At 34.2% G+C, this 19,973-nt stretch overlaps 1 protein-coding gene across 1 annotated transcript in view; it reads left to right on the top strand.

The window, feature by feature from the left end:
• The window catches only part of USH2A (usherin), a 798,346-nt gene that overhangs the window by 318,897 nt on the left and 459,476 nt on the right, over nt 1-19,973 (top strand). Inside the window, exons 21-22 of the mRNA XM_023203737.1 lie at nt 10,004-10,134; nt 18,073-18,199. Coding sequence (XP_023059505.1) covers nt 10,004-10,134; nt 18,073-18,199 — 258 coding nt within the window. The remainder of the gene's footprint in view (nt 1-10,003; nt 10,135-18,072; nt 18,200-19,973) is intronic.

Here is a 19,973-nt window from a genome sequence, read left to right as displayed (position 1 = left end):
AAAGAATAGCTTATTAACCTGGCTAAATGAGCAAGACTCATAAAGTGTGTACAAGAAACACACTTCAAGTACAAAAACATAAGTAGCTTAAAAGTAAAAGGATGGAAAAAACAAACCATGAAACATTTATCATAAGAAAATGGTAGTGGTGATATTTATATCAGCCAAAATAACCTTTAAGACCAGTAATATTACTAAGTAGACATTTTGTAATGATAGTCAATTGATTAAGAAGAAATTATCCTAAATGTGCTTATATGTAGTAATAGAGTTTCAAAATACATAAAGCAGAAGTTTATAAACTAAAGGACAAAACAGGCAAATTCTCTCCCATACCTCAAGATTTTTAAATGACTTTCTTAGTACTTAATAAAAGAAGTTGATAAAAATCGGTAAAAATACAGAAAAATCAAACACACCATCAACAAACTTAAGTGATAGTTATTGTACATTTTATACAAAACTGGAAAATGGCTATTGTTTTTCAAATGTACATGGAAAGTATGTACATTTGAAAGTATGTACACTACAAATATTCTACAGCTAATATGTTGGGCCATAAAAGAGTCTTAATATAATTCAAAAGTTGAAGTCAGAGTATATTTTCTGTTTACATAGAATTAAATTAGAAATCAATCTGAGAATACTGTCTGGAAATTTTCTAAGTTCTTCAAATTAACACATTTCTAAATGCCCTACCAATTAAGAAAAAGGTATTTTTTTTAACAGTTAAAAAATAAAGTATAACATGAGCTTTTTGGAATGTACCTCAAGTAATGCCTGGAGAGAAATGTATAGGTTAAATGGTTATCTTAGAAGAAAAAAGCCCAGACTTTCCTAAGCTTCTTCTTAAAACAAGCAAAAAAGAACAAATTAAGTCCAAAGTAATAAGAAATTTTAAAAATTAAGACAAAATTGGATATCAATGAAATAGAAACAGAAAGCAAAGCCCAGAACTGATTTGCAAGAATGATGGGTGTTGGGGAGTGGAGAGTGGTAAGGGGAGAGAAGGAGGAGGAGAGAGAACAGGAGAGGAAGAGAGAGAGAGAAATATTTTGGATTAGTTTAAAAAATCTATCAATATGATTTACCACATTAATAGAAGTAATAGTATAGAAAAATATCATATTATCTCAATAGAGTTGGAAAATATTTCACAAAATTTTATACCTACTCATAAAGAAAACTTTCAGCAAACTAAGTACAGGAGAGATAAAGGACCATTGCAAATATTCTACAGAATATATATACATGTATATGTGTGTGTATACATGTGTGTGTGTATATATATGTATATATGAAATGTACACTACAAATATTCTACAGCTAATATGCTGGGCCATAAAACAGGCCATATATATATACACACACACACACACACACACACACACACACATATATATATATGTGAAATAGTGCATGTTTTGCTTTTCACATAGGGATCAAGTTTTCGTTCAAACTTTACCAGTTGTTTTAGCCACTGCTAAAACAATACAATAACATAAAAGTCATAAATATTGAAAAGGAAAAGAAAATGTATTTATTTGTCATCGACATAATTTTGTATGTAAATGCTTTAAACAATCCTCAAAAAAGTGTTAAAACTAATAAATGAACTTAGAAAGATTGCAGAATACAATATAAATAAAATTAATTGAACATACACTAACAATAAACAAGTTAAACAAATAAAATTGGATTTAAAAGAATATTCAAAAAACCACTTAAATTTAACAAAATAAATGGAAATATTTGTATAGTCAAAGCTATAAAACATAACTTAGAAAAATCTGACAAAGGGCTAATATCCAGAATCTACAAAGAACTCAAACAAATATACAAGAAAAAAACGAATAACCCCATCAAAAAGTGGGCAAAGGATATGAACAGACATTTCTCAAAAGAAGACATTCATACAGCCAACAGACACATGAAAAAATGCTCATCATCACTCGCCATCAGAGAAATGCAAATCAAAACCACAATGAGATACCATCTCACACCAGTTAGAATGGCAATCATTAAAAAGTCAGGAAACAACAGGTGTTGGAGAGGATGTGGAGAAATAGGAACACTTTTACACTGTTGGTAGGATTGTAAACTAGTTCAACCATTATGGAAAACAGTATGGCAATTCCTCAAGGATCTAGAACTAGATGTACCATATGACCCAGCCATCCCACTACTGGGTATATACCCAAAGGATTATAAATCATGCTGCTATAAAGACACATGCACACGTATGTTTATTGCAGCACTATTCACAATAGCAAAGACTTGTAATCAACCCAAATGTCCATCTGTGACAGACTGGATTAAGAAAATGTGGCACATATACACCATGGAATACTATGCAGCCATAAAAAAAGGATGAGTTTGCATCCTTTGTAGGGACATGGATGCAGCTGGAAACCATCATTCTTAGCAAACTATCACAAGAACAGAAAACCAAACACCACATGTTCTCAATCATAGGTGGGAACTGAACAATGAGATCACTTGGACTCGGGAAGGGGAACATCACACACCGGGGCCTATCATGGGGAGGGGGGAGGGAATGCATTGGCAGGTATACCTGATATAAATGATGAATTGATGGGTGCTGACGAGTTGATGGGTGCAGCACACCAATATGGCACAAGTATACATATGTAACAAACCTGCACGTTATGCACGTGTACCCTAGAACTTAAAGTATAATAAAAAAAAATCAATGTAAACCTAAATAGATGAAGATTTATCACGTTTGTGGATGAAAAACAAGATATTGTTAAAATAGCCATTTTCCTGAAGTCGATTTATTCATTTAATGAAATTCCAATAAAAATTCAAGCAAGTTTTTTATGAAGAAATTCCCAAGTTGATTCTACAAGTTGAAAGAATATGCAGAGACCTGGAATATCCAAAATACTATTGAATAAAATATTTAAAAATTGACCAACTTAGTCATCTTATTTCAAGATTTAAAATAAAGCCATAATAATTCAGGCTTTATAGTATTTGTGTAAGTACTGGCAAATTAATCAGAAATAGTCTCAGACTTCCAATGTCAATTAAAATTTGAGGGAGCTAAGGCAATTCAATGGGGAGAATACAATCTTTTCAACAAATAGTATTGTATAGTGTGTAGTAGTCAAAAAATAATAATAAAGCCTGACCCCCACCTCACATCATTCATACAATTTAATTTGAGATGGATTCATAGACCTAATAAATAAAAGCTGAAATTTTAAAGCTTCCAGAAGAAAAATGAGAAAATATCTTGATCATCTTGGTGTTGGTAAAGATTTCTCAGACAAGGTACAAACAAAGCGCTAACCATTAACAGATGATAAATTCAACTTCATCAAAAATATTAAGAAAATGAAAAGGTAAGTCAAAGACCCAATTAGGCTAGGTATATGTTTAACTTAGAATATGCCAAGCAGTTTTCCAAAATGATTGTTTAGTTTTGTGTTTACATTAGCAATGTATGAGAGTTTTCATTGCATCACCTGTTCATCAGAATTTGGTGTGTTTAATTTTAGCCATTCTAGTGGGTATGGAGATGTGTCTCATAGTAGTTTTAAATTGCATTTCCCCGATGAATGATGACACTGAACATCTTTCTTGTGAGCCTTGGTTATTTGCATATCAGAATTTTTAGTCAAGTGATTGTTTAGACGTTTTGCTCATTTTCCGTTGGGTTGATTGGCTTTTTATTGAGTTGTAAGATTTTTTAATATATTCTACATGTCAATTCTAAGAATTTAAATTTCTGATCAAAGATTTAAACAATTTGTAGTAACTTTTTAGCAGCTTTTTCATTCATACTAGGAACTTATATTTCAGGTTCCTTCTCTTGATTTGGATTTTGGAAGGCAAAATTTTCATCAGCTGAAATGTATTAGTTCTTGATTTCTTTTTGTTCTTACAATACCTTTGTATGGCTATTACTTGACAATTTCCAATCATTTTGAAATGTCTTACATTTTCCTGTATCTGCAATAACAAAGTTAAGTTGACTAGAATAAAGGCTTTTGGATGGCTTTTTACGTTTCTTAGCTCAAGGGAGACACATTTGGTTTTTGAAAAATATTTGTGTTGAAGTCTAACACACATACAGAAAAGTGCAAAAAGTAGCAATGTTCAGGTTGACCCATTTTTATAACCTGGACAGCCCTGAGTACCCAGCACCCACAGTACAAATAGAAGACTACAGGGCCCCCAGTGGGCCTGCTTTGTGCCCTTTCTGAATCTCAGCCAGGATTACCTCTATCCTGACTTCTAACATCATAGATGGATTTTTGTCTGGTTTTGACCTTGATATAAATGGGATCATACAGTATATATTCCTGTGTTCTTAGTGTCTCTTACACAATCCATATTTGTGAGATTCATGTATATAGTTGTTCATTCTCATTGCATATTTGTTTGTACAGTTGAGTGACATGTGTGTATGTTTCATTTTGAAGGTGTAATTAAAGGTCTTGCTATTAACATACTTGTATATCTTTTGACCCTATGCATTTGGGTGGGGCTGGATATGGATCCAAGAGTAGAACGGTTGGATAAAAAGATACACATATCAAAAGATACAAAGATAGCTTTTTTTTTTTTTTGAGAAGGAGTCTTGCTCTGTTGCCCAGGCTGGGGTGCAGTGGCACAGTCTCGCCTCACTGCAAGCTCCGCCCCCTGGGTTCACGCCATTCTCCTGTCTCAGCCTCCAGAGTAGCTGGGACTACATGTGCCTGCCACCACGCCCAGCTAATTTTTTGTATTTTAGTAGACATGGGGTTTCACGGTGTTATCCAGGATGGTCTCGATCTCCTGACCTCGTGATCCGCCCACCTCGGCCTCCCAAATAGTTGGGATTACAGGCGTGAGCCACCGCGGCCGGTCCACAAGGATAACTTAATAAATATTGTCAGTTTTTAAAAGAGGTCGTACACTCCAACTAGTAGTTTATGAATACTGCATGTATGGATATTATTACATTATATATTATAAATTTAACATTTTACTTATTTATTTAATATTCTATATAAAAATATAGTTATATGTAATATATACATGTAGTTGCACGTATTTGGCTACACTTTGTGTTTCCTTTTCATTTTAGCCATTCTAATGGATATTTAGTGGTATTGCATTTCATTTTGCATTTCTCAGATGACTAATGATAGCGACCATCTTTTTCATATGTTTTTTTCTGGCTATGTATCTTGGTATCAGATATATGTATTGCAAATATCTTCTCTCACTATATCGTTTGTCTTTTCATTCTCTTATTCCTACCTTTTGCTAGACAAAAGTTACTAATTCTAACATGGTCTAATTTATCAACTTTTCCCTTTATGTTATAGCTTCACATTTATTGTTTAACAATTATTTGCCTAATCCATGGCCCCAACAGTGTATGATTTTTATGATTAAATTTTAAATTTGTAAACCCTCTTACTTGAAAGTTAAATATTTCCATGTAGAACTTGGATTTTGTATATTTTTAGAATGTTAGGCCATGGATGTAAGTTTATTTTACACATCTCATGTACACCATTTGTACAAAGTATGTGTTCCTTAAATATTTCTTGAATGAATGAATAAATATAGAGATGCATGAAATGCTGTATTATTTAAACACTAGAAACAAAAAAACTGAACTTTAGAACATTTCCTTTCTGTCTCATTTTTTGAAAATTAAAATCTAAATTTCAGCAAGTGAGAAAAATATAATTTTCACTTGTCTGCCCATTTTAGTCAGTGTTTCAGCTTAACACAAACATTAAAAGCAAAAAATATTTTGGCACTGCTGGGCTGTGATCCACAACTCTTCTTATTCCTGGGCCTGGGATGAAAACACATTCAAGAGTCAGAGAGGAAGACAAGCTCAACTACACAGCTGTATTAAAATTTCTGCTCTCCTGTCCACACCACATGTCCACTTTCATTTCTTTGGCCAACACAAGCCTAAGTCAATAGTTAGGAATCTGTAAATATATAATCTTCTCATAGGAAAAGAGAGTGTTAATAATTTGGAGTAGTTATGCATGTTACCACTCTGTCTCACGGTAGAGTCAATAATATTTTCTTTAAAATGTTTTATATGTTAATTAAAAGATTATGTTTATATTTAATTATATTTAGTTCATTTAAAGAATTTATTACATGATTTCAGCATTTTGCTCAAAAGATAGAATTTATATCTATGGCAATAATTATCTAATTGTCAAGAATATGATGTTTCAGTGAATGTGTGCATTTTTAATTTCATCATAGAGTTTGTGCAAAAGACAATCATTCATTATTTATTTTGACAATGTAAAGAGAAAAATGAGAAGATTAAATTATTTGAAAAAGCTGTGGGAAAGTCTCACATACACCATCAAATCCAATTGCCTTTTTTTATACTATAGCTTCCCTTCTTATAAGAAATTTTCCTCGATCTGTGTAAAGTATTATATTTTAGTTATACTAGCAGTGCATTTTCTCATATAAGCATAAAACTTGAAAATTAAATAATATATTTTAGAAAAACACATGGACTTGCATATTTCTTAAATAGTGCATAATTTTTATGAGATTCCCAAGTATATCTTGTCTAAATATTCCTGTAATTCTTACTGATTTATTTTCATTCGTCAGATTTCTCTTGAATTAAAGACAAGCAATTGTCTTCCCAGATTGAGCATTTATTGGTATCTTCCCAACACCCAATTCCTTGCTTTTATTTTCCTCTCTACTGCCACATAGATGACTCCAACACACTGGTAGAGAGTTTTGCTATCTTCATGTTTCAAATTATAGCTATTTTTGTGAAATAACCTCAAGCTGTGTAATTTTATAGGAATAGGTTTTATTATAATGTATGATACCAAATATCACATAAAAATGGTGACAGAAAGATAAGATTTCCCAAGTAGTGTTACTCTGAACCATAAGGAGAAAAGCTTAAGTGAAGAAAAGAGTTGGTAGAAATATAATTGTTTTCTGCTCAGGTTGTAGACCAGACTTTATGTCTACGTTTCTGCTGGTAGATGCTTCCTTCTTTTATCTCCCTGGTCTACCCTAATAATTAATTTCTATGTCTCCCATTTCTTTCTCTATCAGATTTTTCTAATTCGTGTTCTGTAACCACTTTCTACTCATTCATTTCCTCAGTCCTTATCACCCAGCAGTCAAGAGTCTGACCATTCTACTCAACTGAAAAAGATTATGTCATTACCGGCTCCATAAGCTTTTCTTCAGTTCTAATTATTCTGGACCTATTGGAAGTGTTTACACAGTTAACTAACCTTGCCTCCTTAAAGTTCCCTCCCATCTAGGCTTCCATTTTATAATATTATCTTGATCTAACTTTATTCTTGCCCTTATTTTTTTCTTTTCTTAAATGTGGACATTTCCATTAAAGGCTCTTGTTCTTTCTCTACAACCTCTCTCTTAGACATGGCTTTTGATAGGTGATTGCCAATTTATTTTCCTAGCACCATCTTCTCTTCTGAGATTTAGATTCTCATTTCCAAATGGCAGATAGAGTTTTCTGCATCATAAGTTCAGTATGCCTAAAACTAAAGATAATTCCTAACCCCAGATTTCCTTCCTTACCTGACATTTCTATTTCTGTTATTAATACTCCATTTTCCTCAATAATTGGTGAAAAGAATGGACCATTTCACCCCACACCATCACCTCATATCAATATGACTTAATGTGCCTTTCCTGAAATGTATAGAGTTTATCCTTTCAATTATTAATTCAGTTACTTGTCTGTCCTTGTCTTATTCTCCCAAAGCACAGCACTCACCTCTTTTCTGTGTAACTAAGTTATGTCTCCTCTCTACATTTCATCATCAATTTTGTTGCCTTAGTCTCAATTTTGAAAATCCTGTTCCTACTCTCCACTCAAATTTTAATTTCTTCCATTAATTTATGGGATAAGTTTCAAATGGGTGGCTCAATCATTTCAGCGCACTTATTAGGGGAGATGAGAGAGAACAATACATCTAATAGTAGGTGTCCAAGTGAGTTTGACTACTGAAAAACAATTTGTTGGGGCAAACAATTCTATTCTGTGAAGTGGAACAGTTGCCAGGAAGGACCGCATCCTGAATCTGACAGCAAGAACACAACGTTCAAGCAGGCCAGAGTAAGAGAATAAGAGAGTCTGTAACAATGAGATATAAAAATCACTAGGACAAGTTTGTTGAAAATGACCAAGAGCATAAAATGTAGAAGATGGAGATGAAGAAGTCAAGAAGGCCAGGATAAATTTGATTTGCCTTCTTGGAAAGTCTAAAGCCTGTATCCTAAACTTAACCTTTGCTATGACTAAAGCAATGGTACTCTCAAAATAACTTAGAACACAACATTCTTTTTCATCTTTGTCTTCTATACAAACTTCTCAATCCATATTGTACAGATGTGGGGTCTCACCTATTTCTCCAGATTTATCTAATTCCCTCCTTCACAGCCAGCCTTCCTCAAACTTTCCATACCTCTAGGCCTTTGTACAATTCCCACCAAATCCTTCATATTCTCTGAAAACAAGCTGAAGTATTATATTCTCTAAAACTGTCCTCAATTTCTTTTAATCAGGTATTTTTTATATATCCCTATACCATTGATCACATTGCATTACAGTTTTTTTTTTTTTTTTTTTTTTTTTTTTTAGTGTCTTTTTACTCAACTAGAACTCAATGTCAGTTATGGGCTTATTAGTTTTTCTTCTTTACTGTGTAGCAGAGTTCAACAAATGTTAGTGTTCCACAGATGTATGTTGAAAAAACGACAGTCCAATGTTCACCAAATGATATCTGCTTTCCTGCCTTCAAATCCTAGCTAAAGTTTTTCTCTTAAGACATGGTTTCTGGAGCAGTTGATGTCTATTGAACCTGAGTCCACCACCATCCACATATGGAGGACTTTTGGTTACCAGCTCAGCCTGAAGGAAGATCTCCTTCCTTTAAATTTTTATTATCCTGGCTGACTGTATCTTTACTTAAATCAGTATTCATTCATTATTCACTATTGTGTTCTTGAGATGTTATTTGATTTTCATATTTGGTCTTGAGCTCTTATTTGATTCTCACAGGATAATTTGTTAAGACATATGCATTTAATATTTTCAACTACACTGGAAATTCTTTGAAAACAGAGATTGTGTCTCTTGCCAGTTTTAATACATTAAGCAAAAAGCCTTACACATGGCAAGAGCTCCATAGTATGTGTTGAGTACGTGAGATACTGAGTAGAGTGGAGATGGGGCCATGTAATGGTAGGGGGAAGGCATCATTCATATGACTGGTGATGGGGACATGTAATGGTAGGGGTAAGGCATCATTCAGAGAACTGGAGATGGGGACGTGTAATGGTAAGGGGAAGGCATCATTCATAGGGCTGTTGCATGTTGCCCCGGCTTCCTAAGCTGTGGAAATTTCTATGAGAACAGAGCATTATATATCCTATGCAGGGCTGGTATGTCCTCTGAAGGGTCAGTAAAGATCCCAGAATTCTGAAGGCTGCAAACCATTTGGTTATAGGATGGTGTTTCAGGAAATTACCTCTATAGGCCACTTCATGGCAGGTCTTTCCAATATTAACTTCTATTACTGAACTGATTATTTGAACTTCATAAATATTTTAAGCAAGATCCTCCGTGTTTCTTTCACTCGTGTCAAAAACCCATTTATTTTTATGACTCTCTGATCATGTTTTCACGTTGATACTCTGAGTATCCAATTTTGGGTTGACAATATGTCTTTTTAGGTTGATGAGTTTTGCATAAATTTAAACTTCATTATATGTTGATTAGCAGGAAAACAGGCATAAGTTTCTAAGTACTGATTGGCATTTAAAATGGGATATATTTAAAACCAAATGGCCTAGACCATGCCAGTACATTGCTGTGTATAACTTCCTGACTGTACTCACTACATCATAAATAGTAATGAAAGTAAATGTACATTTATCAGAAAGAATCAACAAAATCCCAGCACTGATTTGCTGATCATACTTGTCTTACCAGGCATTAAGGCCAGCTTTCGAACAAAAGTGCCTGAAGGTTTGATTGTCTTTGCAGCATCACCTGGCAATCAGGAAGAGTATTTTGCACTCCAGTTGAAGAAGGGACGTCTTTATTTTCTTTTTGATCCTCAGGTAAATGAGTACTCGTAAAAGTTAATATTTTTGAGAATTTAGTATGTGCCCGGTACTGAGGTAAATGCTTCTGTTTTCACACTGAAACTTCATTCAAACCTTGTAAGGTAGGTACTATTATTATCCCCATTTTGCCAATCAAGCAAATGAAACTTACAAAAGTAATGTGACTTGCCCTCAGCTAAAAGAGCGGAGTTAACTTTTAAACCGTCATGGTCCGACTGAGAATCTATGTGCTTAACAACCAAAATGCCACCTTATAATGAAGATGAAAACTTTTAAATAAATTTAAACACCTCTATTTTTATTTTTCTTAATAGCAAAAAAATCATGTCCCCTTTTCATCCTTCTGTGTCTTTCTTTTTTCATTGTTTCACCAGCAAATATTTAAGTGGCTATCAGGTACTATTGTACTGGGTGTTGCAGACTACCATAGTTTAAAAGTTAAATATGACCACGCCCCTGTGAAAAAATCTGCAAAGGATACAGTAAAATAATCAATTAAAAATGTTTATAAATTATATCAAAATAAAGATTTAGGATGCTATTATAGGAACAAAAATAAATAAACTGTTTTCTGAGTTGTCAATTTTCTCTGGAAATGTGATATTTAACTGAGATACAAATCAATGAAGAAAAATTGGTCAGAACAAGAACATATGTCTGTATTTGAGGGTGCATATTTCAGGTGGGGCAGTACAGGGAAGATACTGATCTCCACCTGGGAAGGTGCTGAACATAAAGTTTCCAGGCAAAGTGAGCAACAAATGTTAAGGAAATAGCAAATATTAAGTGCCTGAGGTGGATGAGAGCATGGCACATTTAGTACACTGAGATGAATCTGATATAGTTGGGAACAGAGACAAAGGGAAAGGTTGAAGATTGAAAAGCTGTGTAGAAACCAAGTTATTTAAGACCTTGTAAGCGAATGTGAGGATTTGAATTTTTCCTAAGGGTGCTGGGAAAGCACTGAACAGTTGTCTTCACTTGAATTAAACAAATATCAATGAGCATTTGATATTAGGTATTATGTTAGGCATGTGAGTAGTTGAGAAATGAGTAAGACTAAGTAAAAGATACTAGCTTTCCATTTTCTTAGTTCTTCAACTTAAAACTGATGTGCTTACCAAATAAACGTTTTACATTTTATTGGTAAAGCAGGCACAACATTCACCCTTGGATCCAAGTTGTATCTAGGACCATGGACTAAGTAATCTGGCTGAGGATGTCGGCCTCATGTGCCCCGGAGATCCATTGACCTTAGAGAGGAAAGGCAGGGCCTATTACACCAAGTGTATCTGAGGAACCTACCAGTCTCAAAAAGCAGGCCAAGGTCCCCCTGCTTTATGAAGCTGAGAGAGCCACACAGTGGCCACTTGAAGGACCAGGGACAGAAAGGCTCCTTCCTCATGACTTGATAGGGGCCCGCTAACTCCCTGGCTGGTGCACTGTAGGTCCTCAGACACAAAGATTTCTGAGTGTCCTCTTGTAAGGCAGCTTCTTAAAGGATGCCAGCAGGTGGGCAGTGAGTAAGCAAAAGGAAATAGCATCACACCTAAGCAGATCCCGCAGCCAGAGGGAAAGGAAGAAGCAGCAGCTATCGCAGAAGGCAAGACAGATGGCAACTGAAAAAAATAAAAAAAAAATCAGCTGAAGTTGATTCAATTACATAAAGGAAAATATTATTTTTTATTTGAAAACTTTAAGTAGATTAATTAGAGGAGAGACACTTTGAACCTCAGATTAGTAGGTCAGAAGATTAAGTTGAAGAAATCTCTCAAAATACATAATAAAAATGTGACACAAACAAGATAGATACAACTACTGTCACTAAGAAGCGATTCAGAAGGAGAACAAAAAGCACATGCTCGAGAAAAACAGGGATAACATAAAATGATGAAACAAAAATAGGCGAGAATATCTGATTTAAGAGGGAATTTAGTATATATCCATTGAAAAGACTCATCAATTTCCTGTCAAGATTAAGCAAAGTTAATACTTCTGTGAGACCTCTTTGTGCCAGGCATTATTGTAAGTGCTCTCTCTATACATAAATTTATACATTTTCATACACACATATACCCATACACACACACACCTACACATGCACATAAACTCATTTGAACTTTTCAACAACTCTATGAGGTAGATACTCTTAATAAACCCATTTTACAGGTGAGGAATCTGGGTCACAGGTAAGTTAATTTTCCCCAAGTCACAACCCTAATAAGTGACCAAGCCAGGTTATAAACACAAGCAACTGAGCTCAAAAACCCTGATTTTAGCTACAATGCTATACTACTTTTCAACATGAAAGAAAGATGGTTGTTGATATTCATAAATTCAGAAAAAATCCATCTGTGCACTGTTCACTGAAAGAAATATTTCAGTAAGTAATCTAGCCAAAAGAAAAAATAACAGAGTCAGAAATATAAAAAGAAGAAGCATCAGTGAATAATAAATCTAGCAATATTAAGCTATGCCTAAATATTTAATGATAGAGTGACTAGAACTCTGTTTTACAGTGACAAATAAGAATCTTTGAAATAGAAGAGAAGTATAGCAAGGGTAAGAAAAAAAAACCGTGAATAATCATTTGTTGCTAAAATTAGTAAGAATTGAAGGAGAGGAAAAATGAGTGGATTAAAAGTTCTGAAGGTATCAGCTGAGTGGCGGGGTGTGGGTGGAATAAAGGAATAGGTTATACTGATGTTTTGTTTTCTTAAAATAAATAGGGCAAATGTTTGATTTTAAATGTTATAGAAAAATAAGTTAGTTACTACTAATAAAAAAGTGTTCTGCAGGACATCCAAATTAACAAGGTTAGAAAGGAGAGCAAATGCTAAGTTAAAAAAATCAACAAAAATCAGAAAAAGAAAGGGGAGAGTACAGTAAAATAGAAGACTGTTAGTGAGAAAGAAAAATCTGGCTTTTCCCCTTTAACCAGTTAGTATCTGGAGATATTTAAGAAGAAGCCAGATGGAGAAAAACTAATCACGGGACCACTTTTCTATAGAGCTTTAAAGTATACAAAGTGGGTTCCCATGAATGATCTCATTTCATTCTTGAAGTAGCCCCTTGAGATTGACATTGTTTTCATCCGTGCTTTAGATGAAGTGGCTTAACCAGGGTCATAGAGTGTTTTAGGGATAGAACTAGCACTGAATTAAATTATTTGAATAGCACTGAATTATTTCATTCAATGAAATTTTGCTCAGAATTTATTGGACTTCACAGTTATGCACTGGGAACACAGAAATGAACAGAATGACACTCATTGGAATTCTGGCCATTGGTTGTTCATCACAGATTTTGAGTATTTATAGTCACCCCCTACCAAACATGGAACAGTCATCGGAGAATTAATCCAAAAATAATTTCCCCAAATCTGAAGCATGATTGCCATCTCTTTTGACATGTGGTGTTGCTTTTTCTAAAGGATGCGATACCTTAAAACTCTGTAGGATAGGAGGGTAAAGAGGTCAAACTGCTTAACTGAGAATGGCTGCCAGGAAACTCATCTGGCAGGTCTCATCTTTTTCATCTCCTTTACGGTGATCACCTGGACAGGCTGGTGCAAAGCATGGTAATAGAGTTCAGGGAAACATTCACAGGGCATTGCCCCTCATTTCTGTCCCCTTACCCTTCTCATTCACACAATTACTTAGAGTACTCATCACTGCTATTAGCTTTCCCAGTTGCTCTCTCTACCCTGTGTAGCCAAACCCTAAGCTGTAGACATGGTCCATAGGTGCCCACCAAGTATTAATAAAATTCTTAAAGCCGCTGGGTGCGGTGGCTCATGCCTGTAATCCTAGCACTTTGGGAGGCCGAAGTGGGTGGATCACGAGGTCAGGAGTTCAAGACCAGCCTGGTTAAGATGGTGAAACCCTGTCTGTACTAAAAATACAAAACTTAGCTGGATGTGGTGGCAGGTACCTGTAATCCCAGCTACTCGGGACACTGAGGCAGAGAATTGCTTGAACCTGGGAGGTGGAGGTTGCAGTGCGCCGAGATTGAGCCACTGCACTTCAGCCTGGGCAACAGAGCAAGACCCTGTCTCAAAAAAAAAATCGCTAAAACCAAGTTGGGGGCTAAAGGAGTGGGGAGGGTTTAATGATGTCTAGTAAGTAAATTTTTATCTGAAGTAGTATCTCTCCATAAGGTAAAAGCTGCTTGAGTTTTCAGGAAAGTGACAATTTATTTATTGTTTAAAATACAAGGTATGGGTTGAGCAGGATGGCCTTGGGATCTAGCTGAGCAAATGTAATCAGATGCATTACACTAAGTGCTCATGGGTCATGATGCTAACTATATATGAAACAATGAGCTCATGCTAGCAAGGACTGTGTCTTTCCTTACCTCCAAGGAATTTATACTCTAAAGCAGGTACTAAACATATTTTCTAAATTTATAATGAAAGCCCCACTCATTTTTAGACAAAGAAGTGTTAAAACTGAGGGATGGCGAAAATTTTGAATACTCTTCTCTTATTTGCTCTCCTTTTCCAAAGTAATATCAATGCAGCTTCTTGTATGAAGTTAGAGCTACCCTGGATTTAAAAAAGTATAGAAGTTTATTTCATATGCCTTCTATTGGCATTACATTTATTTATATTTTAAATACTTTGGGTACCACTTTAAGCCAGTTTTTCTCCTCTAATCTTTAAATGAGGACGAGATTATCTAGTGAATACTTTACTATACTCATGACACAAGTAATTATGTACTTAGTGTGTCTTTCTTATCAGACTGCATGATCCAGTGAGGGCAAAGTCTATGAATATTTTGTCCACAGATACTTCTTCAGGACTTAGAACAGTCTTTGGAACATAGTAGATGCTCAGTAAATAAATGACCATTGACAAATTACCTGGTTGACTGACTCAAAAACGGTTGGTAAGATACTACTACTACTCATAACTGAAGAAAATTATCCATTTTTCTGGGTTAAAACGTCTAGCTTGTGATGATTACATAAAGCTTTAGTTGTTGTTTATTTTTTTTATTTTGAAAAACTTAGAGAAAAAGTCTTGCTGTTTTGCTCAGGTTGGTCTAGAACTCCTGGCCTCAAGCAATCCTTCCACCTTGGTCTCTCAAAGTGCTAGGATTATAGACATGAGCCACCATGCCCAGTCTTGTTTAAACTTCTCTGTTTTTCAGATAATTTGATTTTTATCAGGAAACAATAAGATGGCAATTTTTAAATTGTTTTTACTGAATTCATTCAAAATAGCTAAATTTTGAATTATGAAGAGAATTTCAAGAAATTTTAAAGTAATTATATAGCACATATTTATAAAATAACATGAAATCATCATGTACTTTGCTCTTTTTAAAATTTCTTAATAAAATCAGTAATAAATTCCTTATATAGCAATTTAATACAATATAGAGGCTATAGATATAAAAATGTATTTGGTTTGTCATCCAACTATCCAAGGCATTCTATTGAATAAATATTTAGGGAAAGGGAGATTCTTCATAGTACATAAAATTAGAAATGTGTTTGTATATTACAAACTGGACATTTGCCATTGTTAAAAGGTACAATAAAAAAAGTTAACTACAACTTTTAATTATTGTATTTTTTGTTATCTCCAACAATTAGCTATAATTTTCCCATTCTTCATTTAATTAAATGCAATTGAATATACTTCATCAGATAATACTTTAGTGACCAGTAATGATCCATGTTAATCCCTTAAATATTCTATGTTCAGTGACATTAACAGGAAATTCACATCATATTCTGGCTTTACTTGGAAGGAAACTGTGAGAATGAAAGCTTTAAAACAATTCCGAATAACATCCGTTGAATGTGTCTGATATGTTCCAAATAGAAAGAACAACATGAATAATATGACACCAGAAGTCATCACAGAATTTTTCTTTCCTTTTCATTGGTGGGGGAAGTAGTCTTAAAATAATCTTCAAAAAATGATATTCTAAATTGCTGTAAGTATAAAGTGAGTTTGGCATGCTGAGGCTGTAGGTAATGAACTTGAATTTGTCTCCAATAAATGTGATTTCTGATGTAGAGAACTATTAATGCTTCAGATTGTTGCCAAACAAAATATGAAGAACCACTTACTCAGACACCTGATCTTTAGAATGCAGCATCATTTGTAACAATTTTAACGCTAACTAAGTACACTTTGATGAGACAGCATTTAATAAAATGCTCATTAATTTCATCATTAGCAAGGGTATGCTAAGAAGTAAGCCAGTTTCTTATGTCACGCCCAATTAGCATCCCATGCTAGTAATCCCATTAGTATTGTTGAATTCACTAATGGAAAAACTAATGGGCATGCTACCAGGGCACATTAATTGGGCACGACACCAGTTCTGGTTTTAATTATTAAACTACGATAATGAAATGTGTGTTTGTAAAATATTAAAATGTTGGAATAGGGTTGAAGAAAATAAAAGGGTGTGTAGACAAAACAGATAAAAAGAAAGTCAGCCTGCAAAAATACAAGACTAGAACTTGCCAGATGGTCATGTTTCTAGCTGATGGAGTTGTCTGTAAAAGTTGGGATATTGTCCATGTGAGAGGCAACCCACTCATACTCGTGGGAAATTAAAAGCTTTTTTTTTTTTTTTAAACTTTGGTAACATGAAATTCTGTATATCATACATGTTGTCAAGCTATTTATGAGGCCTGACAGGAGCCAATTAAATGTGTAGAGTGGACATGTTATATCACAGAAGCCATTTCAGAGAAAGATAAACAGAAATCATACTAAACATGGTATGATTAACATTGTATGTTTTTCAATATACATCTTCAGCTTCATTACATCAAACAATTATCTATTTTCTCTTTTTGAAAAAAACTGTATAGCAAAATTATTAGAGTTTGGTAAAATTTTCTGCTAGTTAAATGTTTTGATAATATTTTACCCAATCTTATTTTTTAATTTTTAAAGATTTTAATAGAATGAGATTTATTCTTGCTAAGTAAATCAACTTTATTAAGAAGAAAATTCATTCCCATTTAGAAGTTTTAGAGTAATTTCTGTTTTAGTTTTCTTTAATAGTAGTACTAGTAGCCGTTGGTGACAAAGTTGGGATATCTGTCACTTAGTCTTATTCTCTTAACACTGAAAATGTTACTATAGGTAACCAAGGCTACTATAACATACTGGAAAAGTGTTTACTTTTCTTGAAAGTAGTGACATGGCAGGCATCTGTTCTATTTCTCTTTCTCAGTTTATTATTATTATTATTATTATTATTATTATTATTATTATTATTATCTCCTATTTGCTAAACTCTGTTCTTAATATCTGCCATTTCCTATGTCTTATCACTTAGGAACACATTTTTAACTATTATATGATTACCTTAGCCAGAACTATAAATATTGGATTTTGACTTCAAAGCATTGTGTATTATGTTTAACTCCACCCTTATGTTTAATGTATCATAACTGACTAGTTTTTAAGGTGAATGTCATTCCCACTTGTTATTGATAGTTTTGTGAAGATAAGAATGACTTGTCTGACATCTCTCTATCTTCAGAACTCATTTTGAGTGGTATTTTATTAGTTTTAAATTCTTCTCTTCTTTTTCATATTTACACCATGAAAAGTAAAGTCTAAAATTTTAGAATAGAAAATTCTTTCCCTTTCTGGTGAATAGCTATATTCATCAGAAAATGCAAGTGGTTTTGTAAGAAATTCTTATTGCAAAGATGAGACCTTTACAGATCTGTGCACTGTGGTGCTCAGGGAAGTATTAATACATCACAGGGAAGCCAATATAATGCTAGACATCAACTTTAATTTTGAGTTCTGTTTGAAATGTATGCATACTTGTATCAGGATCATAATTTTGAAACTTGTAAATTGGTTTATAACAAACATGTAAGTGTGTGTTTATGTGTAGATATGTGTGTATAAACATTTATTTATTCATTCATTCCCTTAAGGGGTCACCAGTGGAAGTAACTACAACTAATGATCGTGGTAAACAATATAGTGATGGAAAATGGCATGAAATAATTGCTATTAGGCATCAGGCTTTTGGCCAAATCACTCTTGATGGGATATATACGGGTAAGTAATTTTCGATATGTATAAATAGCCCTGTTGATATGTTGGTGTTGCCATACTTTTCTGCTGTTTATATTCCTACATCCTTATTTTGCCATCATTTCTACTCAATTCCATCTATATTGCTGTTGAATTTGCCTTTGGGATGCTCCTAAAATGATGCAGTCTGGCAACCAGTTTTTCATCCATGAAGGTCTTCAGTTAAAAAAAAGAAAAGAAAAGAAAAGAAAAGAATGAAGTCACCTATGTCTAAGTTACCTATGTCTTTTACAGTTCTCTACAATTTGCATGGACCTTTAGTTATGTTCTCTCGTGTTACTTTTGACTTCCAAAAAGCAAGGAAAGTAGAGGAAAGCAGTTTTTGCCTGCATTTGGAGATGAGGAAAACCAAGGCTGAAAAAAAAAGTGAATATTTTTTCCTAACTTACACAGTTGACAGGAAGCATTCTTGGGACACACATCCTGTTTTTTTTCACATTTAAGTTTAGTTTTTGCTCCAGCCTACCCTATCTGCCACATTTATGTAATTATTACATGGTCACTGTACCTGTATAATGATGAAGGCTTTTATTAAATTATTCAGGAAATATATAATTTTAATTAGTACCTATTATGTTCCAGGTATTGTTCTAGGCACTCTGGATACAAGGAGCAAAGAGAACACTGTAAAACTTACATTTTTGGGCAGGAATGGGGCAGCAAAATACAGAAAAAATAAATTTAAACAAATATCAAGTGGTGATAAATTCTGAGAATGAAAAAGCAAGATGAGAGGGAAAGTTTTGTGGGCGTATGTGCGGGTGTGTGTGGGTGTGTGTGTTAAGAAAGGTCTCTCTGATATAGACCAATGGAACAGAACAGAACCCGCAGAAATAATACCACACATCTACAACCATCTGATCTTTGACAAACCTAACAAAAACAAGAAATGGGGAAAGGATTCCCTATTTAATAAATGGTGCTGGGAAAACTGGCTAGCCACATGTAGAAAGCTGAAACTGGATCCCTTCCTTACACCTTATACAAAAATTAATTCAAGATGGATCAGAGACTTAAATGTTAGACCTAAAACCATAAAAACCCTAGAAGAAAACCTAGGCAATACCGTTCAGGACATAGGCATGGGCAAGGACTTCATGACTAAAACATCAAAAGCAATGGCCACAAAAGCCAAAGTTGACAAATGGGATCTAATTAAACTAAAGAGTTTCTGCACAGCAAAAGAAACTACCATCAGAGTGAACAGGCAACCTACAGAATGGGAGAAAATTTTTGCAAACTACTCATCTGACAAAGGGCTAATATTCAAAATCTACAAAGAACTCAAACAAATTTACTAGAAAAAAACAACCCCATCAAAAAGTGGACAAAGGATATGAACAGACACTTCTCAAAAGAAGACATTTATGCAGCCAACAGACACATGAAAAAATGCTCCTCATCACTGGCCATCAGAGAAATGCAAATCAAAACCACAATGAGATACCATCTCACGCCAGTTAGAATGGCAATCACTAAAAAGTCAGGAAACAACAGGTGCTAGAGAGGATGTGGAGAAATAGGAACACTTTTACACTGTTGGTGGGACTGTAAACTAGTTCAACCATTGTGGAAAACAGTGTGACAATTCCTCAAGGATCTAGAACTAGAAATACCATTTGACTCAGCCATCCCATTACTGGGTATATACCCAAAGGATTATAAATCATGCTGCTATAAAGACACATGCACACGTATGTTTGTTGTGGCACTGTTCACAATAGCAAAGACTTGGAAC

This window comes from Piliocolobus tephrosceles, chromosome 1 (genome assembly GCF_002776525.5).
Source record: "Piliocolobus tephrosceles isolate RC106 chromosome 1, ASM277652v3, whole genome shotgun sequence".
Lineage (NCBI taxonomy): Eukaryota > Metazoa > Chordata > Mammalia > Primates > Cercopithecidae > Piliocolobus > Piliocolobus tephrosceles.
This window is presented reverse-complemented; position numbering and strand designations above follow the sequence as displayed.